At 41.3% G+C, this 24,730-nt stretch overlaps 1 protein-coding gene across 1 annotated transcript in view; it reads right to left on the bottom strand.

Annotated features, from left to right (window-relative positions):
• ST6GAL1 (ST6 beta-galactoside alpha-2,6-sialyltransferase 1) overlaps positions 1 to 24,730 on the bottom strand; it is an 88,449-nt gene that overhangs the window by 6,316 nt on the left and 57,403 nt on the right. The window contains 2 exon segments of the mRNA XM_074264228.1: positions 8,260 to 8,357; positions 13,547 to 14,191. Of these exon segments, the coding sequence (XP_074120329.1) occupies positions 8,260 to 8,357; positions 13,547 to 14,191 (743 nt within the window).

Raw genomic sequence — 24,730 nt, 5'->3', positions numbered from 1 at the left:
CCAAGAGCAACCTCTTGTTCTTACAGTGGGGCCAGAAATGAACCAGAGCAGCTAGTGATGCCATAATGGATTCGGGGGCTGAGCTGGAGCCAGGAATCCTCATCTCACTGAGCTCAAATGTGGCCTTCATATATACTAGCTGTGTGACCCTGGGCAAGTTATTTAGCCCTGTTTGCCTCAGTTTCCTCATCTGTAAAAGAAACTAGAAAAGGAAATGGCAGACCACTCAGTGTCTTTGCCAAGAAAACCCCAAATGAGATCATAAAAGGTCAAAAGTGACTGAGAACTGAACAAAAATAAATGAACCACCAGTTGTGCAAGACATCTTAGGTATTAAATGCCACTATGTCCCAGCAACACTGGATAGTAAACATTTCATTAACTCTTTAGAGGAATCCTCCATGCAGAGCAGGAGTTATTAATCTGGGATCCATGAACAACAATATCATCAATATCAATCAATCACCATCACCTCCTTCCTTCCTTCCTCCTTCTCCTCTCCTCTTCTTCCTTCTTCTCTCTTTTTCCTTCTTTTTCTTATTCCTCTTCTTCTTCCTCCTCCTCCTCCTCCTCCTCCTCCTCCTCCTCCTCCTCCTCCTCCTCCTCCTCCTCCTCCTCCTCCTCCTCCTCCTCCTCCTCCTCCTCCTCCTCCTCCTCCTCTTCTTCTTCTTCTTCTTCTTCTTCTTCTTCTTCTTCTTCTTCTTCTTCTTCTTCTTCTTCTTCTTCTTCTTCTTCTTCTTCTTCTTCTCCTTCTTCTCCTTCTCCTCCTCCTCCTTCTTCTTTCTCTTCTTCTTCTCCTTCTCCTCCTCCTTTTCCTTCTTCTTTTCTTCTCCTTCTTCTTTTCTTCTTCCTCCTCCCTTACTTCTTATTCTTACTCTTCATCTCCTCCTTCTTCCTTTTCTTCTTCTTCCTTTTCTTCCCCTTCTTATTCTTCTTTCTTCTTCCTCTTCTTTATCTTCTCTTCTTTTTTATCTTCTCTCTTCCTCCTCCTAATTCTTCAATAACTATCTTTCAATATTTCAATATTTGAAATTCTGCATATTTTATTTTAAGCCTTTAAAAAATGTTGGTGTCTATTGGCTTCCAAAGAACCAAGGAACAAAAAAGACTAAGGACTCACAGCACACAGTCTGAGTTCTCTGCCCCACCAGCCACCTTGAGCAGTGTACATTACTGACTTAACGCTGTCCCTGGTCTTTAAAAATAACTCTTCACAGAAGCAAAAAATATAGCAACATGAGAGTGGTATTAAGGAGTTATTGGGTTGGACAGAACAAGTCAAAGTGGCTTTCCATCGGCATTTATTTGTATCTTTTTAAAAATAGGCAGTGTTCTCACTTGACTGAAAGAAGGGAAGGAGAAACACGAGAGAAGTATGTGCTAAATGCTTTTCATCATTTGTGGAGAGAGTAAAAACAATTCTGGCTCCAAGGAGGCCAAGACACACACACACCACTTCCTCTTAATAACATTTTGGGCTGGGCTGCATGGGTTTCACAAAATCAGGGAGGCTGAGGTCAAAGAGATTACCATCATCTGGTCTACCCAAAAGGCCTTTCTCCCAATCTGACAACTTGCTTGATGTGCTCCAAGGAGGGTGAACCCAACACTTTCCCAAAGCACCCAGTTTCTTCTTTTATATTCTGTAGTTTGAAGCATCTTTTTTTTTGTCAACTTTTGTAGCTTAAATGATCATTTTCTATTTTTACAGAATTAAAGAACACATATTATTAAAGAGAATACATATAGTTTGAATCATATTTTTACTATTTTGTAGCGTGTCTTTTTATTCTGAATTTGGGGACCACCAAAATAATGACGATTTCCTATACATATAACGTAAAACCAAAAATGAGAATTCCGTGACAACGTGCAGACCTCTATTAATACAGCTTGCTTTTTTTTTTTTAAAGCATTTAATAAATTCCTCATGTTCCATTCAAAGCTGCTCGGTTTGCTCGAGTTTTCCTCTGAAATTCCTTCTCTTCTATTCATTTTTAGCAATGCTTCTCCTTCCCACTTTTCTTGCTCATCTTCCAGCAGGACCTTTTTTAGGGCACCTCAAGCTCAAGGTCTGGAGCCCTCCTCGTTCTCCTGCCAAACAGGTGTCATTTCATTCGGAAGGGAAGGGAGCCTTCTTTTGCCATACACGTTGATATTCTTTTTTCCTTTAGAAAAACTCTTTAGGTTCACAGTAATCTCTCAATCTTGCAGTGGTCTTTTTGTATCTCAGAACTCTGACCTGAACTCAGTGATGGACAGAAGCAGGACATAGAGTTTCAAGGCACAGACTCCCAAGAGTCACAGACAGAACTGGAAGGGATCTTAGAAGCCATGGAGCCCTACTCCCATTTTACAGATGCACGTGATCTTTGCCTTCCTCTGTGCACTATATATGGGAGTTGTTCACATGAAAGCAAGAAAAAAGATTATTATCAAACGGAATCTATTCTGATACCAAAAAGACTGTGGTGGGGTAGAAACAGAGCTAGTGTAAACAAAAAGATGACTCAGAGGAAGTTGACTCTAAGTAATGGAAAAAAAAACACTAGTTTTGGTCTTAAGATTATCTTTTTATCATTCTCTTTCTCCACTCCCTCACATTGCAAAGAGGTGAGGAATCATTAGAACAAAATATTGTGATAAGGAATATTTTTCTTTGTTACATGGAAGGATTCGATGGGGGTGGGGGTGGGCTAAAAAAAGAAGTGCAATATATTTTAAAAAGCATCAATAAAATTCATTTTAAGAGAGAAGTACTATAATTTAAAAAGTTAAGTTAATATAAAATTTATTGCACCCTTGCATCCACTGCCTCTCTAAAGCTCATGAAATGGGCCAGATTGGACTGGAGGGATGGAGAAGGCCGTCAGACTAAATGAACTCAAACATCTCTGCCCAATTTCAAATTTATAAGTGTATTATAAAGCTGAAATGGAATAATGGATGTGAAAATACTTGGGGAAGCTCCCATTTCAAATGTAGAATGTTATTAAAAGTAAAAGAGTATCCCCTCCTTGTTGTTATTGTTCAGTCCTTTTAATCATGTCTGACTCTTTGTGACTTCATTTGGAATTTTCCTGGTAAAGATACTGGAGTGGTTTGCTATTCCTTCTCCAGCCATTTCACAGATGGGAAACTGAGGCAAACGAGGTTAAGTGCTTTGCTCAGGGTAATAGCTAGGAAGTGTTTAAGGCTGCATTGGAACTCGGGTCTTCCTGATTCCGGACAAGGCACACAATGTATTCACAGTGCCTTCTAGTTGTAGGAGTAAAAACATTGAATCCATCTAGAATTGTCATAGTAAGAACCTACTGTGGGAAAGTGCTACAGTGGGCGCCATTCATACAAAAACAAGAGTTCCTGCTTCCAAGCAGCTTATTTTATGGGGGTGGGATAGCATACATACATACACAGCCACATATAAAAAGCAGACAAGATGTGGGAGAAGTGAGGATATTAAGGGAGGTCAAGAAGGAAAGGACTCATGTTGAGCCTATTCCGACAGGCAGAGGTGAGGAAAGACTCCTTTCCTGGCATGTGGGGTGGCCAACACAAAAGTGTGGAGATGGGAAATGGGGTGCCAGGCTCAGCAGCAGTGATAAAGCCCCTGGGGGAGCCGCAGAAGGGGAGGGCTGGGTATAAGGCTAGTTAGGTAGCGAAGGGCAGAGTGAGAGCCCAAGGGAAGGATGACCAAGGGGAGGAGATGCTGAAAGGTTTCGCCTTGGGGCCTTATCCAGCCTCTTCCTTCCAACTCATTGCCTCTGAGTCAGTGAGCCCGACTTCTGAAAGCCTGAGAATGGAACTAGTTTGAGGGTCACTTGGTGGAATGCTAAAGGAAAGGGAACTGAGAAGAGGGGGCGCAGAAGCTACTAAGAGCTGATTCTCGGAGCTGCCATTTAATGACCAGATAAAGGCTTTCCTCACCACGACGCCTTGAGCCGGAGTGGATGGGAGTGGACACTGGAATGTGCAAGGAAACGGTCTCAGGCCAGCAAGCGCCCGACACAGCGTGGAGGCCCAAGTCCCATATTCCAACATGTTTTTCATCACCCTGGCTCTCGAGAGGATAGAATGAGGAAGAATCTTTATGTATATTTTTCATCAGTCATCAGCTGGACAATGGGATGCCCACACTGAACGGGCACAGTTCCAGGCCCTGGAGGAAAAACAGCCTTGAAGCGCCCCAAGGAGCTTATTTTTTGCATCAATAATCCCGAACAGGACAGGCCTTAGATCCAGGCAGACTGGGGGGCTGCTTATGTAAGCCATGAGAAAGGCTCTGTTCCACTGGCCTGCCCAGGGCCTGGAAATCTACTATTATAAAGACATTCATTTGGATTAAGTATTTCCCTTTCCAGACAGATATTCCTGGGAGGGTTTAGAATGGAAAAGTTTGTACAGATGGGAAATCAGGCACGTGGGTAAAAAAAAAAAAAGAAAGAAAGAAAACTGATGACATTTCCTTGGTCACCTTTTCACAAGCTGTCACTAACACCTCGGTGGAAATTAGTTTCACAGATACTTCTAATCTGGACAAAACCCCAGGATCCCAGACACGGGAGGGGCCTCCGCTGTCTAGTCGAACCTTTCACCAAATGCAGCGATGCCCTCCAGAGCCAGCCAGCTCTGCTCCAACACCTCCAGGAACATGAAGCTCACTGCCCAATAAAGAACTCTCAGGGAACAGGAGGAATCTGAAACGAGCTTTTGGGCCCTCGGCACCATGGGGATACAAAGAAAAAAGTCAGGCTGTTTCTGCCTTCGAGGTTCTTACGTTCTATTAGAAAAGATAATGCACATTCATCTAAGTATATTTTAAAGTGAACTTTAAATACAATTTAAATGTATATTTTAATATACATTTTAAAATACATATTTTATATTATATATATTTAATAATATATTTTATGTATTTATATATTATGTTACATAAAATACATTTTTAAAATATATATCTTTAAAATTATATCTATTCTATTGAAAGTCTTTCCAATTCAATAAAGGCAAATGAAATTTGCTGTGTCAGTAGGGGTAAGGGGAATACTTAATACATTTAAGAGAAACCGGTATTCCAATCATAATCCCAACCCTTGGAGAAGAGAACAATGTCAAACAAGAGAGCCAGGAGACCTGGATTCTAGTCTTGACTTGGCCCTTTCTGTAAAATGTCCAATTAAAAAATATCCAATTTTTCAGTAAATTGTCTAAAAAGATAATTTTGAAGAAGGAAGACATGAAAGGACCTGGAAGGGCTCATAGATCTGGAGCTAAAAAGGATCCTTGAGGCTGTCTAGTCCAACCCCCTCAATTTTTAGACGGGGAGCCTAAGTGATGCTTGCCCAAAGTCAGAGGTAGAGTTAGGATTGGAACCCAAGCCCCCCACCTCTGATCCAGAAATGTGTTCCATTGCGCCCTTGTACCCACTGCCTCTCTGAACCTCATGAAATGGGCCAGATTGGACTGGAGGGGAGAAGAAGGTTGTCAGAATAAATGAACTCAAACATCTCTGCCCAATTTCAAATACTACCAGCATCCTATATGTGAGCAGCTGCTCTGTATCGATCCTAAGGAGGAATATGGCCTGGATCCCCTGTCTGAGACTCAGAGGCCCTTCCGAGCGAGGGCATCCCAATGGCCTCTGCACCCTTGCTGTATACCCACAGGCCTTAACTGAGTCTGTATTTACTCTCCATCTTTCACTGGCCCCTGTGCCTTAGCTCCTCAATCAGACTATGGATTCATCTGATGAGCCCAAGGTTCATATTTCCTTTTCTTGTCCAACTGACAGCATGAGCAAACAGCTGCTCAGTAAAAACCCACACTCTTTGACTTCATTAAAACTAAACTGTCAGGAGCCCTGGTTTCACTTCAGAAGTGTCACAGACCCCAAGGGGTAAAGAAGGCTGAGGGGAGTGGATCACAACATAATGTTCTCACTCTTTTTCTTGTTGTTCGCTTGCATTTTGTTTTCTTACTCATTTACTTTCTTTTTTGATCTGATTTTTCTTGTGCAGCAAGAGAATTGTATAAATATGTTTGTACATATTGGATGGCATTGGATATTGGCCCTACCTTGGCCCTTTCTGTACAATGAAGGCACGGCAGAGACAGATGACATCCCAGTTTCCCTCTAGCTCTATCATCCCATGACATCCTGACGGAGGCTGGGTCAATGGCCTTCATCCTTTCTGGAGCTCGGCTCCTAGAGCCTTCACATAGAAATGAAGCAAATTTCTGATTTGAGCCTTTTGTAGAGAGCTGTGACATCACTTCGTTTGGGCAACACGAGGCAGAGCTCTCCCAAGGTGAGGTCCTGAGCTTTTCCCCTTGCTCTCCAATCATTCACACCTGGGGCTCCTCCCTATCAGACTATTAACTATCTGACCTCAGAGACTGGGTCTTTCCCTTCTCAGGCTCTCAGGGGACCTCAGTACATGCTTCCTGGACTTAATTAACTTGTCTCCTTCCCAGAATTATCACAATTGCATCACTTGTTTAATGAGATAAATTCTATTGGAGAGAAATTGTTGTTCACTTGTTTCAGTTATGCTCAATTCTTTGTGACCCCAATTGGGGTTTTCTTGGTTAAGAAACTGGAGTAGTTTGTTATTTCCTTCTCCACTTCCTTTTACAGATGAGGAAACTGAGGCAAACAGGGTGAAGTGACTTGCCTAAGGTCACACTAGGGTTAGAGGCTAAATCTGAACTCAGGAAAATGATCTATCCACTGCTCCATTTAGCTGACCCCATTGGAGGAAATAGTTAAGTTATTTTTCTGTTGGATCAAAAATTACAGTTTGTAACTAGAGGATGCAGAGAGGTATGAACTGAAGGCACACGGTCAGGACTCGATAAATACTTGCTGACTTGAATTGAATTCTCATAAAAATAAATATCTCATGTTCTTGAACCATAAGAAACTGCAGAAAAAAAAGAAAAGCATGAGAAGTGATGTGAACTGATACAGAGTGAAGTAGGCAGAACCAGGAAAATTACGTACACATAAAAAATATATGTGCTATAAGCGGGAGAAGGGAAAAAATGGTGGCTCTCAGCTCAATCAGGGAGGATGCAGAGAACTGGAGGCGTTTAGGAGTAGGAACTGGCAGAGATCTAGGGAGATGTTCTACCCCCAGGACTCAGCAAGAAGCCTGGTGTCCAACAAACATCTACAATTAACAAGCGCTGATTAAGCACCTACTCTGTGCCAGGCTTGGTTTCTGGGCACACAGAGACAGAAGCAAAATAGATCCACACCTTGGGGAGCAATTCTGCAGAACAAACCCCTTAGGTTGGCGTTCAAGGCCCTCTACAACGTAGCTAAACCTACTTTGAGGAGATTATATTTTCTAAGGGATTTATTCCCTAAATACTGAGTATTTTTAATAGATGTTTATATTTCCAAATATATGAAAAATTAGTTTTTGCAAAACTTTGTGTTCCCATTTTTTCTCCCTCCTTCCCCTCCACCCCTCTCCCTAGATGGCAAGCAATCTGATATAAGTTAAGTATATACAATTCTTCTAAACATATTTCCATATTCATCATGCTGCACAAGAAAAATCAGATCAAAAAGAAAAAAAAACAAGCAAACAAATAACAATTTTTAAAAAGAGATGAAAATACTATGCTTTGATTCATTAAGTCTCCACAGTTTTCTCTCTGGATGCAGATGGCGTTTTTTATTCCAAATCTATTACATCAAGAACTTTCTAATATCCATAAGTATACTTTTCCATTCTCTAAAGTCTCTCTCTTCTAGCTTTAAGAGCCCTCCTCCTCCATGAAGTCTTCCCTGATATCGGCCCACACTGGGAAGCTCCCTTCTCTGAGGTTCTATTATACTAAGATCCCAAATCAATGTGTTCTAGGCACCTATCTTACTGCTAAGCAATATATTAAATTCTGGGGATACAAAGAAAGGAAAAAACCATATCTGGAGCTTAATAAATGTTTGTCAGTTGATTGAATACTGATTGATATATTGGGTAATGTTAGAAAGGTAGCAATGAAAATTTAATATTTTTCTTAAATATTAACTTTTACTTTAAATCCATGATGTTCCAAAACCTTTTTCCCCAAAGTGCTCTTCAGGTGATTAAAAAACACTAATTAAATTCAAAGTGTTACACAAACTAGATTGATTGTTTAATTAATGTCACTCAAGAAGATAACATGAATGTGCTTAACCAGACTCACTACCCTAGCCAGTCTGAGCATGATGATTCTCTCTTTTTTCATATCAAACTATCTTACCTGAGAGTTGACCAGGCGAAAGGTTGTCTTCTGTCCTACATCCTGCTCAAATTTTCTTGTGGGTGCACCATTAAATCTCATGACAGCATCATGACTGTCTGTAAATCACAGGAATATGAAAGAGACAGTGAGTGAGCTGAGATAGAGAAACCGAGCCAGAACATGCAGGTGCACAGGTGAGGGGGAGATGACAGGGATATCTCCCTTGTAAAGTCATGATAACGATCACTAAAGCCATCTAAGGATTCCAAGCCCACAAAATGTTAGTGACAGAAGGTAACAAAGACACCATCTAGTTCACTTGCTAATACTATAGATGAATAAATTAAGACCCAAAGAGCCTAATCATTTACCCAAAGTCAGATAGATGCCTAGAGGCAAAGCAAGGGTCAAAACTCAAAGGCACTGACTCTTCATTCCAAAATCTCTAAGTTAAAAACAAGTTTTCTAGATTTCTTGGCTTGGTTTTTTTTTTAAAGCTATTCCTTAAAATCAAATCCCTGGATTCAGTGAAGATTAAGGGAACATCACCATTTAAAAGTAATTAGTGAATTAGAATATAGAATAATAGTAGAATGGGAAGACATAAGGATGGGGTGGTGAAAGGAGATGTTTTAGTGTGCTTAGTGGCTTAGCAATACCAGATCTCAAAATGTATTACAAAGTAGTAAGCATGAAAACAAGCTGGTACTAGTTAAAAAAAAAAAGAGTGGTGGATCAGTGGAATATATTAACGAGACACAGTATACAGTAGTAAATGATTATAGTAATCTAATATTTGACAAACCCAAAGATCCAAGATTTGGGGGAAAATAAAAATCTCTATTTGACAAAAATTGGTGGGAAAATTGGAAAACAGTTTGGCAGAAATTAGGTCTACACCAACAATTCACATTGGATACTAAGGTGAAAATAGGTACATGATTTAGATATGAAAGATGATTATCATTGGCAAATTAAGGGAGCTTGGGCTATTTTACCTGTCAGATTTATGGATGTGGGAAAAATTTATGAATTAACAAGAAATAGAAAACATTACAGGATATAAAATGGACAATTCTGATTATATGAAATTTAAAAAGCTTTATACAAACAAAATCAATGCAGCCAAAATTGGAAGGAAAGCAGAAAACTGAGAAATGATATTTATAGCAAGTTTATCTGGCCTCATCTATTAACTTAGGGTGTATGTGTGTGTGTGTGTGTGTACATATATATATATATATATACATATATATATATGTATGTATGTATAATCTTCACATCTATTTATAGATAGACTTTTCCTTTGACTTAGGAGCAATGTTACTACTGGATCTCTATCCCAAAGAGATCAAAGAAAAAGAAAAAGAATCTTCTTGTGTAAAAAATATGTATAGCAGCTCTTTTTGTGGTGGCAAAGAATTAGAAACTGAGGGAGTACCCATCAATGGGGCTATGCTAACAAGTTGTGGTGTTTGATTGTGGTGGAATACTATTGTGCTCTAAGAAATGACAAGCAGGATGCTTTTAGAAAAACCTGGGAAGACTTACATGATCTGATCCAAAGTGAAATGAGCAGAACCAGGAGAACAATGTACACAATAACAGTATATTGTATCAACTGTGAATGACTAAGCTAATATCAGCAATACAATAATACAAGACAATTCTGAAGCACTTGATAAAAAATGCTATTCATCTCCTGAGAAAGAATGGAAGGAGTCTGAATGCAGATTGAAACATAATTTTTTTCATTTTCTTTATTATTCTTGGTTGTTTTTTTTTTAGTCTTTTGTTCTGTGTTTTCTTTTACAACATGGCTAATAATAGAAATGTTTTGCATGACTGAACATGTATAATCTACCAAATTTCTTAGCTTCTCAAGGAGGAAAATTAGAAAGATGTGAGAAAAAGATTATGGAATTCAAAAAAAAATTTTAATTAATGTTAAAAAATTCTTGTTTACATGTAATTGAGGAAAAATAAGAATTAAATGTTTAAAAAAAGAAGTAAAGTAAAATGAGCAGAACCAGGGAAGCAATATAAACACTATGACAACAATGATATAAATAGAAAGTATAATAGCAATGAAATACTGGAAATGGAATACAGTAAATTTAGTAATGACCAGCTTGTCCTCAATGAAGAGATAGTTCTCTGCAGAGATGGGGAGCCATGGGTGTAGGATATTACATATAATATAATATTTTTCGATATGTTGAAGTTTCTTCCTGTTTTTTCTATTCTCTTATAAGAGGAAGTGTTCTATTTTGCTAAAAGAAGGGGAAGTAGCTAAAATACAAGCTGATGCCATTTCTAATCTCGGACAAACCCTTAAACTTTCCTGAGCTTCAGTTTCTTTATTTGCAAAATGAAGGGGTTTGGTCTAGACAATTTTCAAGTTCTCTTCCAGCTCTAGATCCATGATCCTATTTATTTAGCAATTAAAGCTTTCACAATGGGGCTTAAACCAACCTTTCTAGCCCTGTCATACAGGATTGCCATCCTTTGTTCAGCTAAAGTGGCCTTTCTGCTGTTCCTCCCCTCCATTTCTCAACTCCACACCTTTGTACTGGGCTATTCCCCATTCCCAGAATTTACCTCCTTTTCATCTTTGCCTCTTAGAATTTTTTTGTTTCCTTAGAGTTCAATCCAAAGACCATTAAGGTCTTCCTCGATCCTTCTAGCCAATGGTGTCTTCTTCTCTCAGAAGAATTATCTTGTATATTATTTGCATATACTTTTATATATACATAATGACTCCATTATTACTAGAAAGTAAGTCCCTCGAAGGGAAGGACTGTTCAACTTTTGCCTCGATATTTCAAGGCCAGCCCAGTGTCGAACAAACCGAAGGGAATATTTGTTGATTTCTGGCAAAATCAATTCAATTGGAACTACATGTATGTCTATTTTCTTTTCCTCCTCACCGCGAATGTCTCCATCTTTACCCTCCTGTTCCACTTCATAAGCACCTTCATTCCTAGCTTTAGAAAGGAGTCTAGGAAATTGGAAATCCTTATTATAAGGAAATCTAGTTGGGTTCCTCAGCCCACAGATCTGACCTTAGAATTCTTCCAGGCAACATGTGACATTTTACAGGTGAGGAAGATGAGGTCCACTGAGAGGAAATTACATGCCTAGAGTTCAAGGTAGTAAGTGATAGGGATAAAATTTAAATCCAGGTTTTTTAACTCTAAAGACTCTAAATATAGGTCTCCTGGTGTCAACCAGGCTTAGAATTCTAATTCCCTTTGCTTTCCACTTCCCACAAAGTTATCAATTATAGTGAAGATTAAAATTGGGGAGACGGAAAGCTCAGAAATACTTCCCAATGTTGGAAAGTCTGACACTATATATTCTGCACCCACCTTGTAAAAAGGCAAAGAGGGGTATTTTATTAATCTTTTCTTTGAGACTAAACTTGGTCATTACCCTTTCAGACTATTTTAGTAAATAAAAATTCATTTGAAAAACCAAAATAAATAAATAAATAAATCTTCAAGATTGTTTTTTATCCCTTGACGGATGGATTACAAGGACACAGGGAAACATACACTGGCTGATTGTGTTCATTTACTTTGCCGGTCTTCCTCTTGGGGAAGAGTGCTCAAGTTATTGAATTGTGATATTAATGAAAAAAGATCATCAATCAACCATTGCAAAACACGGGAAAAAACAAAAAACAAACAAACAAAAAAGAAATTCTGAGGGATACAAATGGAGCAATTTTATTACTGCCGTGTTAACTAAAATCGTTTTCTTTGTTCTATTATGAAGTTGCCATGCATGAATACTTTCCATAGATAAAGAAACCTGAAAATATGACTACCGACCTCCTGGAGAGTTTTTGTTTTTAGATATATATGAAAATTACCATCTACACTCCCCCGCTTTGTATTTCTTAATAAGCTTCCTTCTGCTCTCTATTTGTTAAAAACCTTGTTTGCTGAACATAGATCTTTTAAAAACAAATCGTCCATAACCAGAGTCCACAGCTGTATACATAGCTCCATTTGGAGGGGTTTATTTGTATTTGGAATATCATTTGTGTTTGCTAGCCAATGTTAAGTTCATAATCCATTTCTGTAATGGATGGATAGACTCAGAAAGACCTGGGTCCATGTGCCTCTTGGGAATCCCCATTTGTAAATAATGTCTGCTTGGGAAGAAGCGGGCTGGGGGAGCGTGATTTCATCATCTTTACCGGATCCCACAGGGGGTCCAATTTTTTTTTCTCCTTTGTGCCCCTGAATTTGCCGTGAGGGCTGTTTTCCTGGCTTCCCATTTTGAAAGGAAAAAGAGACATATGACATCACCACCTGCTCTATTACCTCCTTTGCCTTGCCCCATGTCTCCATCTTTCTAAGATCATAATTTCCCCATTCACTGTTTTCCTTGGCTTGATTCGATTCGATGAAAAAAACAGCCCCTGGAAATACGGCTCTCTGAGCTGCATGCATTCTCTCCTTGCCACCTAAGATCTTGGTGTTTCATTTCCCTTATTAGTGGCAGAACGCCTCTTCCAGAAATAAGAGAAGGAGACGGAGGATTGGAACGGACTCAGAAAGTTATGAGACACCTAACTCCGAGGCCACTCCAACACTCTTAGACTCAGTTTCCCCATCTGTAACATCAGGGGGTTGGAATGGATAGCCTCTGACCTTTGGGCTAAGTCACAATCAATGATCCACATGGCTGGAGATTTCTGCAAGAATCTCCACATTTTGCTAGGCAGTTCTTATCTCAGCTTCGATCTCAACTTCAAGAAGCTTTTCCCAATCCCACTTAAATCTAGTACCTTCCCTCTATCATCATCTTCTACTTTTCTGGTTTCTCCATCTTGTCTCAACATAGCCGTGTGCATTAGGTTGTAAGCTCTTTAAGAGCAGAAGTCGTTTTTACCTTTCTTTGTATTTCCAGTTCTCAGCCCTGTGCCTGGGACACAGTAGGTGCTTAATAAGTGCTAGTGGACTTGATTTGGCTTCCCTTGTTTCATTCAGCTAAGAGAAGGCCTGACTTATTAGGGGAGCCAGAGCTTACAGATCGCTTTTGCCTCAATTGTTTGCTTCTGTATTTTTCTAGTAGGGTTCTAGAGTGTGGGAGCTAGAGAGTACCTGAGTCATCATGAAACCCACTGCAAGAAACAAAGCGCTGAGGAAGCAAGTGACTCGCCCGAGATCCCACTCCTGGGGGCTGAATCATGGTCAGAACCGCGGTTTCCCTGACCCCCCTCCTGTCAGAAGGACTCCACCCCCCGAGGTCGACATTCGTAAAGACCATGCCCCCTTTGTGCAGTGCTCACCTATTTCTTTGCCCAAGTTGGAAGCCTTCAGGGAGCCGGCGGATGACACAACGGCGCACGTGCCCAGCCGTCCAAAGGCGGCTCTGATGTTCTTCTGGGGCAGAGAGCTTTCCCACTCAGAGGTGTTGAAGGGGAAGTCCGTGGCCTCTATCATGGAGACTTTCACGCGACTGGCAAGCTGGCATAGCAAGGCAGCGTCACTGAGCTTCTTGGGCTGGCGCTCCCCTTTAAAGGTCACGTTATATTTGTTCATGTGCAAGTAGTTCTTCCTGACCTTCTGCAACCGGGGAGGAAGATTCTTGGAGGAGCTGTCCTCATCCCAGACCTTGCCGTTGTACCTGTTGGTCTGGGGTCTGTCCTTAGCGCCACTGGGGACACTGCTCCCCCTTGGAGAGTCTGCCATCGTGGTCACATACAAGGGCTTGGGCCCCAGCTTCCGAGCCAGGACTTGCAGGTTCCTGGGCAGGTGGAAGTTTTTTGATTCCAGTTTCAGGGACATCGAGTAGCCTTTCTTGGATTCATTCCACACACAGATAGTGAGGAAGAGGAGAAAGGCCAGGAGCCCATATATAATCTTTTTGAAGAAGTTGATATGGACCATACTGACACATACGGTGTCCCCGGGCCCAGCGTAAGAAGTCACTCCTAGAAGTTGGAGAAGGGGAAAAAATAATCAAGACACTCTCAGTCACACCGGAACCATCTGTGGTCACCGAAACAAACAGCAGGCTGGTCTCTCACCCCTTATTAAGTAACGGGGAAGAAATGAGAGAAGATGTCAGCCTCAAGACTTCTGGGGGAGGGAGGGCAGCAGGAACACAAGAATTAGTGGCTAGTGACAGATGAAAAAATAAGAAAAAATGAGAACATCATTAAAAACTACACAGAAATAAAAAACAACAAAAAGAAAATTTTCAAAGGCATACAGATCAAACAAACCAGGGCAATTCTGTTATTACTTTGTTTTATCAAATAAATTTCACTAATATTTTTGGTTTATATGTTGCCTGGGTTTCCACTTAGATCCATCCCTTCCTCTCCCTCTTCTCAGAGGGCTATCCCTTATAACAAAGAGCTCTTTAATAGAAAAGAAAAACAAGGAAGGGGAAAAAATCAGCAATATGCTTTAATATGTCAAAAAAAATTCTGACAGAAAATGCAATCCTTCATATCTGAGGCCCTACAAAGGATGGAAGTGGGAAGTGTATCTTGCCACATCTCCTTTTTAGGATCAAATTTTTCCTTTGTAATTTGGTCCCATTCATTTTTTTAATTGTTTTCTCTGCTTGTCCCCATTTATACTTTCCATAATTATAATAGATATTGTGTTCTTGGCTTTTGTAATAGAATTATCAATTTGTCTATCATCCTCCTTTCCGTTCACCTCCACATAACTGAAATATCAATGTTATAGATGGCTGTGATGTTGATTTTTTTTGTAATTTGGTCCCATTCATTTTTTAATTGTTTTCTTTGGCTGTCCTCATTTATACTTTCTATGATCATAATAGATATTGCGTTCTTGGCTCTTGTAATAGAATTTATTTTTGTTCATCTCTATATAATTGAACTATCAATGTTATAGATGGCTGTGATGTTGATTTTTTTGTAATCTGGTCCCATTCATTTTTAAATCGTTTTCTTTGGTTGTCCTCATTTATGCTTTCTATGATCATAATAGAATTTATCAATTTGTCTCCCATCCTCCTTTCTGTTCATCTCTACATGAAGAAATATCAATGTTATAGATGGCTGTGATGTTGATTTTTTTGTAATCTGGTCCCATTCATTTTTTAAATTGTTTTCTGTGTCCTCACTTATACTTTCTATGATCAAAATAGATATTGTGTTCTTGGCTCTTGTAATAGAATTTATCAATTTGTCTACCGGCCTCCTTTCTGTTCAGCTCTACATAACTGAAATATCAATGTTTTAGATGGCTGTGATGATTTAATTTCTTAAGATAAGGAAATAATATGGCAGCTCATGAACCTGCATGCAGCCTCTGGGAGGCTGAGAATTCTTGTTCAGATGTCATTTGGATTAGATGGCTGACGAGATAGCTTTTGACTTGGAGATTCTAGGATTGTGTGGTGAGCTTTAGGGCACTGGCTTTTAAATCAGATAAGTCCGGGAAAGATCTCAGGAATTTGTAATGACCTTGAGCACTAGAAGAGAGGGTGTGTAAGATCCCTTCCAATTCTAGATCGATCCCATAACCATGAAGTCCCTTTGAAAGCAGGAGCCTAGGAAGAGACCCTCATAAAGGTAAGGACACAGAAATGAGGGAGAAGAGCAGAAAGCAAGACCATAGAATCGCTTTCTAAGAAGGCACTGCCCTCTTGCCTTTGTCTAGGTGGGAGACTCTGGATATGGAACATAATGCATAATACCATGCTTGGTTGATGAGCTAATTAGCTCATTAGAGCTAATTTTTTTGAACTGGGTTTCTCCCCCTTTCTTTTCTTCTTTGTCTGAGGGGATGGTTCTCTGGGAGGAGGAGCAGAGGAGAGCTGCTGTGGGAAATGTAAATTGTAGCCAAAAAAAAATTTCTTTTAAATAAAAAAAGAATATCTTACTGGCAATGCTGGTAGAAACCAATACTCAATGGGACGGCCTTGAACGATCGCCCTGAAAACTGGAATAGCATGCACTTTGTCCATACTTGTTGGGCAATTGGTTAAGAGCTTTGAGTATTTTGAACCCAAACAGTGACCGGAACTGTTGGTCAGGATTTGCAAAGGCACCAGGATGGCACCCTTTGGAACTTTTATGCAGTCCACTAAAATTCAGCGAATTCAAGCAGCCACCACTGGGCTTTCTCAGGCCTTCAGGGAAACTGCCATCTTCTGCATCACTGCAGACTTTTCCCCAGCCTCTTCCCCAGCATCTTCCTCCCCCTGCCGATTATCTCCCATAATCCTGTCTGAATCTCACTTTTACAAAGGCTTTGCATGGGACTATGAGCTCCCTGAGGATTTTTTTTGCAATGCCAGCCTTTCATACAGTACCCAGCACATTATTGTTCAGACTCTCTCAGACCCTATTTAAGGCTTTCTCAGCAGACATATTAGAGCAGCTTGCCATTTCCTGCTCCAGCTCATTTTACAGATGAGGAAACTGAGGCAGAGTTAAGTGACTTACCTAGGGTCACTCAAGTAGTAAATATATGAGGCTGGATTTGAATTCAGGAAGATGAGTCTTCTTGGCTCTAAGCCTAGTGCTCTGTACCCTGTGGCACCACCTAGCTGCCCAGCACATAGTAGGTGCATAATTAATGCTAGTTTTTTTTTTTTTTTTTTTTCTGAGCCAATTGGGGTTAAGTGACTTGCCCAGGATCACACAGCTAAGAAGTATTGAGTGTCTGAGGCCAGATTTGAACTCAGGTCCTCCTGACTTCAGGGCTGGTGCTCTGTCCACTGCGTCACCTAGTTGCTCCTATTAATGCTAGTTTAATAACTGCATAATGAAGCTGGGCCAGATGGCCTCTAAGGGCCCTACAAATCAGTGATCCCATAACCTGGATTCAAATCCTGCCTCTGCCATTTACTGCCTGTATTACCTTGGGACAAAGTCCCTTCATCTCAGTTTCATCACCTATAAAATAACTGGATTATTTGGTTCCGTCTGGTGATAAAGTTATGGTCTTTAATCCTAGAGAGGCCTAATAAGGCTGTCTACCCCACAGGGATATTGTAAGGGAAATGAGATCATGTCTATAAAAATGTTTGGTAAACTATGAAATGTGATACAAAAGTAGAGCAGTAGAATATTCTTATGTCATCATCTCTATGGTAAACACCAGTCTCTCCATCTCGATTTTATTTCAAAAACAACATGGCCCAGCCCTGGGAGAGTAAAGGGAAACCAGGAAAGGGATTCGCTTTGTCACTTGGAAGCTGATGGGAAAGTTTAGTACTAATTTAAAGAAGACAGTATGGAAAAGTGGGGGGGAAAAGAGACTGAAAAATCTCTAGATTCTTAAATTTCTTCCCACTTCTAAAAAGTCCCACGGCGACCCCAATAACACAGGAGTTTCAAAATACCTAAAGTGGCCAAAGAGAACAGCAAAGAGAACTGGAGCTGCCTCGGGATTAAGACATTTTCATCAGGAGGCTTGAAATTGAATACATATTGATAAATGTGGAAATGCATTTAGAAGAATCGCACATGTTTAACCTAATTGGATTGATTGACGTCTAGGGGAGGGGGGAAGGAGAAAAACATGGAGCCGAGGTTAGGCGAAGGTGAATGTTGAAAACTATCTTTACGATATTTTGAAAAATAAAAAGCTAATATATATATATTATGTCTATATGTATATGTATATATATAGAGAGAGAAACTGAATGAACATGTGATGCTATGGTCAAGTGTGTTTCCTCTGGGGAAAATGAGATGAAGGTATGAGAAAGGAAAGTGAGAGCCCAGTGTTCGCAGGAAGGTGTGAAATTCTATTTTAGAAGAATAGGGGGGAGGATGAGGGAGCTCTAGAGTAGTTTTAACAACGGAAAGATGGCCCACCATCTTTCTGGGAAGACCCAGATTAGATTAGGGAGATTAGAGAGTGTGGAATTCTGGGAGGAAGCCTACCAGTTGACGAGATGAAGAACCAGGAATTAGAATGCCCCGAAGAGACCACTGAATGCGAGAGTGGAATTAAGGAAAAGGCTGTAGCTCCTTCCTATGAACCCCACTCCCACGTGCCCGTTACCTGCAGCTGACTAATGCCCTCGGACCAGCAGAGATGTGCTTATTATCCTCAGGGATGGAGAGGGTTTTCTCTGGAGGCAGCCGGCCTCCCCATCTGGGACTAGTCCAGTGTCCACAAAGGGAGAGGAGTAGGAGAAAGAGCCCTCGGGAGCCGTCCCGGCCTCTAAAAAGGGAGGAGGGCCGGAGCTAGGTGGCCCGGGATAGGGCTAGAGGTGCCTGCATCAGCTCAGAGCCCAGGGTTAAACATTAATGGCACAGGGCTCCCTGGCGGTGGTTCCTGGTCTTTGGGGGACAGAATTAGCATCTGGCACATCTCCCATCAGCTGGGAGGACTGATGCAACAAGGAAGAGCCAGTATGTAGAATGCGTTCTCACTGACAGCCAGAGAGCCAGCCTCAGAACTAGGAAAATCCAGGCCTGCCTCGCCTGCATCCTGGCCGAGCAACTCTGGGCAATTCATCGAACCTCTCAATGCCCAGGCAACTCCCTAACAGTCAGATTTCTGACAAGGTGCCACCCTGCCATGGCAGAATCTGGGAGATTCTGATGGGGCCAGCAAGCTCTTCATCCCTGCTGGATGAGCTCCCCAAAGAACCTCATGGCAAATCTACACCTCTTAAAAAAATGATAATAATATGCTAATGTTTGCAGAGGCCTTGAACTTCTGCAAAGTGCTTTCTATGCAGACTCTTGTCCTTCGTTCTCAAAAAAGGATGCTTTCCATGTATGATCTCATTGGATGCTCAAAAAAATTTTGTGGGCTAGGTGATTTTTAAAAAATTTTTACATATAAATAAAAAATTAATAAATAATTTTAAAAGGACATATAAATAAAAATTAATAAATAAAATTTACATAGAAATAAAAATGAATAAAAAATAAAATTATTAACATATCACATGTCAGTAATATATAATTATATTCAATAAAATAATTTTAAAATTTGTTGACTGCTTTTGCTCTTGCGTCACCTACATTTCCTGATGCGTCCTGCCTTCTCCTAGCGAGCCACATTTATAACAAAGAACAGAAAGGGCAGGAGTTGGGGGATGGCTGAGCAGAACCAACCAATTGTAGAAGTCTTGACATTTTACGTGAGGCTCTGCATCCAGAGTCTCCCACCTCTGCGAAGAAGTCTCCCTGGAGCAAAAACTAAACTCCAAAAGAGATCACAAAAAGGGAACGCTCATTCTCTCTAGGATTCAATCTATCAAAGGTCGGTGCTATAACTATTCCCATTTTGCAGATAATAAAACTGAGGTCCAGAGAGATAAAGTGACTTGGCTGTGGACACCGAGTCAGGGAAGAGTCTAAGAAAAGGAACAAAGGACTCTCTGACTCCAAGTCTATCCCTCTAACCACCAGGGCACACTGCCTCCCCAAAAGCCACCTTACAACACGAAACTCAAGACAGACCTCAAAGTAAGGCCTTGGATGTGATGAGAGAAAGCCTGCAGCCTCTGTGACCTGGATTGAAGCAGGATCAGTGGAGAAAACAAACGTGAAATTATCGATTTTCGTAGGCCAAAGGCTCAGGGCTCTGAACCCAACCCCATTAGTGTAAGGCAAACTTAAAACTGCCATTTTTGGACAGCCTTCCCTCAATCTATCACTATACACTGACTGAGACGTTCATCCTAAAGGATGTGACCATCTGGACATAGAAATAAATATGGACTATTGTGGGGAGAGAGACATTAGGAGCCGGGGTCATCAGAGGAGGGATCTCGGAGGTCATCTAGCCTAACCTCCATTATTTTACATATGAAGAAACTGAGACCCAGAGAATGACTTGGGTAACAAAAAGCATCGGCTACAGAATTTGAACCCAGCACCTTTGACTCCAGAGCCCATGATTATTTTCCCATGATGTAAGGTGCACTACAGCAGACTTTATTTATTTATTTATATTATTTAGCAGACTAAATGTCCCTCTCAACACCCAAGACAGAACCCAATTCTGCAGAAGGAAATAAAGCAGAGCAGAGAGGGGCAAGATCCTCCCCTCTCTTAATCTGGGCAAAATAAGTTGATTATTATTATAACTAGTAGTAGGAATAATACTATCACAAACCTAAATGTATTATAATAGTAACAGAACAAAAAAAGTGATTAAATAAAATGTTTAAATAAAAATAATTATGATAACAAGAAGAATACACTCTCGGGTTTGCAAAGCTTAAAAAATATTATTTCATTTGGGCTTCCTCACAACAATCCTCTGAGAGGAATGCTATTCTTAATTGCATTTTTTAGAGAAGGAAACTAAGGCAAATAGAGGTTCAATGAAGTGAGTGTTGGGCCTGGAATCAGGAAGAATTGAATTCAAATTTCGCCTCAGACACTTCCCAGATGTGTGACCTTGGGTATGTCACTTAATCCTATTTGCCTCAGTTTCCTCATATATAAAAATGAGCCAGAGAAGGAAATAGCAAGCCACTCCAGTATTCTTGCCAAGAAAACAACAAATAGGGTCTCAAAGAGTCGGATATGACCGAAGCGGCTGAAGAAAACCAAAAAGACTTGCTGAGGATCACACGGCTAGCAATAATTTAAGGCAGGCATCTGGGGAGGGGGTGGGGGAAGGAGGGGAGAAATTGGAACAAAAGGTTTGGCAATTGCCAATGTTATAAAATTACCCATGTGTATATCTGGTAAATAAAAAGCTATAATAAATTTTAAAAATAATTTAAGGCAGGATTGGACTCAGATCTTCCTGAACCCCGAGACACCATGGAATCTAGCTGCCTCTAATAACGCAGAGTAAGTTCCTATTTCTCGATAGCTCTTGTTTATCATGGCATGGAAGAAGACTTGGCCTTTGCCATCCTGATTCCTATGCAAGGGGTATCTGTTGTCCAAAGCCCGGCCGATGCGAGCACGAGAGGAAGAGCTGTTCAAATTTGGACCTTGGGATCCACAAAACAGACAAAATCCCCACATGACCTGGAGCTGTGCATTGCGGATAGAATTGTCTCTCCTTCCCCAGAATTGGCGCTGATCAAAGGGTCGCCTCATGAGCTATCATCTCCCCCCAATCACCTCCTCTACCCTCCATCTACTCTTTCTGGAAAGATTCACAAGGACAAATTAAATATCTAGAGAGGACATGATGGATAGATCTTCATATACTCTCTTGAAAAAAAAGTACATACAACGCAATTTTAAGTTCAATCTATCATTAATATTTCTATCACTTTATCTTTAGATAGCCAACAGAATAATAAATTAAGCTCTTATGTGTAGCATTTGCTTTTTTCTGCGGTGAAAATGCTCACATTGAAAATTTATTTTTTTCTCACAAGTGTTTTATTTTTTCCGATTACACATAAAAATATTTTTAACATTGATTTTTATAAGATTTTGAGTTCCAATTTTTTTCTCTCTTCCTTCTCCTTTCCCCGAGATAGCAAGCAATCTGAAATAGGTTACAAATGTACAATCATATTAAACAGATATATCTATATCAATCTATCTCTAGATCAATCTATCTCCATATCTACATCTATCTCTGTCTCTATGTTTCTCTGTCTCTCTCTCTGTGTCTGTCTTTTTCTCTCTGGATATGTCCCTCTCTCTTTATCAAGACTAATCTCAATATAGAGGCAGATAGTGGCAAAGATCCTAGATCCGGAATTGAGATGATTCCTGATTCCAGTCCTATCCCAAATCCTGAATAACTGTGCGATTCTGGGCTAGTCCCTTAGTTTCCTATCATGGAATAGTGACTCTTGGGACAGAGCTTCAAATCCAACCTCAGATATTTCTTATACCTGTAACGTCGGACAAGCCACTTCCTATCCCTGTGCCTCAGTTTCCCTTGGATGATGAAGATACAAAGACTGGACGTGCTAAAGCCCAAAGTGATGAGACAGAATTAAGTGCTACAAAAACTCCGAAGGGGTCAAGCTCCCTTAGGACGAGGGGCTAGGGCTGGGGATCTTCTGTCTCCCTCCTATTAAAAGAGGTGGCTGGTCTACCTGATCTCTGAGGCTTTTTCCAGCTCTAAATCTGACTTTCAAAGGAACAGGATGAGTAACATAACAGCAATCTTGTCATGCTTTGATCTCCGACACTATTTATTTTCATTTCTGGGAATCGTGATTTTCAAAGAATCTTAGACAAGAGTAAGTCCAAAATGCACAGGGCCTAAGGCCACACTCTGCAGAACTGTCTAAAGAGTTAATGGCTCCCTCTCACTCGACCCTCTTCCTCCCAGACGCAGCCATTGAAAATCCATTCACATCCTCACTGTAAAATGGACCCTGCTCTCGGCTGGCATCCTTCCCGTGCGATTCCCGGTTAAGATTCGTGCTACACTTGACCCCCTGTGCTGGGAGCCGGGGATACAGGAGGAGGGCAAGACCCTGGTCCAAAGGAGCTCCATCCCATCCAATTTCTGTCTGCCCCACAAAGAGTACCAGCTGTGTTGGGTGATGGAGCTGTGTTTGTCTTATAGAAGACCCGGCCCACCTGGGCATCGGGGATATAAAGAGCCAGAACGCCAACGACTCTGCTAAACTCCAGTGACAAGACATTTGGAAGGGCTGTGGGAATCCCAGAGGGCCAAGCTGGGGGGGGGGCGTCTTTCCATCCCTCACAGGAACAGTGTTCCCCTCCCTAATCCCACAGCGCAAGCCACAGATCCTGAGCCTGTGCTCCCGCCCTCCCTTTTGCACCGCATTTCTCCCTGCTCGAGTATTTCTCTCTTGGATTACCATTCATGCATTCTGTATGCATCTTGCGCGTCCTGATTTCTAACACACGACCTCTCCCACGTGAGTTCCCTGGAAGAGGGGCAGTAGCCTTTCTCAGTACCCCTCTGCTTAGCACAATGTAAGTGCTTAATAAATGGGTCATTGATCAATTAACTGCAAGATGAAACCTTTTGTCAGGCGAGTTGTGTAGAAGAGTGTTGTGTGAATATGGGTCAGATTCGGTATTTTCTGAGGTCTCAGATCTAAGATTTGCTGAGCCTGAAATAAGGAGAAAGGGACAAAGGAGGCTAAGAACTGAAGGGTTTCTGGACCATCTACGAACCTCGATTTAATTCTTGTAGCTGAATTGGGCATTAACCAACTGACCACTGGGCAACGGGTCGCTAGCCTTCTGACCTGCATCGACTTTACTACTCTTGCTATGAACAAACCTCCAGAAGACCTACAGCTACAGACGGGGTCTCCTTCATTATGGGCCCCAAGGCCCTTCCAGCAAATAGATCCGGCCTCTACTTCTCCTTCCAGCTCCTCTGAGCCTACAATCTATGTGTTCCATTGGTGAGAACTAAGGCAAAGTCAAATGAAAACAAGGAGGAATCCAGACATAATATCCAGTATAATTTTAGCATCTCTAATCGGATTTTGCTGCCATATCCTGTTGCTGCCCCAAAGCAGGAAATGGACAAAGTAAATATGATGGCTTGCCAGGGAAGTTTCGTTGAGGAAAGACAATCCACAGCCAGGACTCGGACAAAAAAAAGCCTTGTGACCACCTGAGCTAGCAAACACTTAGATCACCTGAAACATGGAGACTTATCAGTCAAAAATGTCAGTTGTGGGGTACAACAGGGCTGGTAAAACACGCAGAGGAAGGAGATGGGAGACGACACATGACAGTGAAAAATGAGGTAAGCGAGAGAAATGACGCCTCGGAACACATGCCAATCCTACAAGATTCCAGGAGAGAAAAGAAAATGGATTTAACTTGATTCAGCCATCCCTGAGCATGAGGCAGGGCTCTGAGCCAATGGCACTTTATGAAAGGTCCGGGTCCCCCCAATGAAGTCCGGGTGCCCCCTCACATTCTGAGATGCCCCCTTTTGCTTGTTTTTACAGGATCTGACACCCAAATATTGAAGAGGCATGTTTTAAAAACAGAATTTCACTGGCTAACAGGCCTTGCTCTTGAGGGCCAATAATGACATATCAGCAGAGGGGTCACAGGCTGGTGAAACATGGGGTTTCTCCGCTAAGCGGTCACAAGACAGCCGCCTGTCCGTCTTGAACGAGAGAATTCAGTCCAGAGGCACAAAAATAAGTTGGAGACCTTTGCAGAGCATCAAAGCATCCCACCCATGCTGGGTTTGGAAGTGGAACTCGAGCACAACAGGATGGAGTTAGCTTCGTCAGCGTTCTCGTTATTGCACAAGCCAGTCTCCAGACTCGGTAAACAAGTAGTGAACGTTACATTACAGTCTGGGGCCCACTCTAAGAATCCAACGGATAATACTGCTTGGAAAAGGATAAGGGCCCAAATGAATTATTTCTCACAGCAAACAAAGCAGAGGGAAAGCAAAGGCTCACTGTGCTATGGAGGACATCCTACACCAGACACATGTACATCCCCCTCCCCCAAACACACACAGAGTAGAGGCACTCCTTAACAACAGAGGCTCTGCTGTGGCTGGCCCACATGACACCTTCTCAATGGTATCCCAGCCTCCCCTCCCCTCCAAAAAGGTGAACAGCAATC

The sequence above is a fragment of the Sminthopsis crassicaudata genome, chromosome 4 (genome assembly GCF_048593235.1).
Source record: "Sminthopsis crassicaudata isolate SCR6 chromosome 4, ASM4859323v1, whole genome shotgun sequence".
In the NCBI taxonomy this organism is placed as follows: Eukaryota; Metazoa; Chordata; class Mammalia; order Dasyuromorphia; family Dasyuridae; genus Sminthopsis; species Sminthopsis crassicaudata.
Note: the sequence above shows the minus strand (reverse complement) of the source record. Positions and strands in the feature narration are given on the sequence as shown.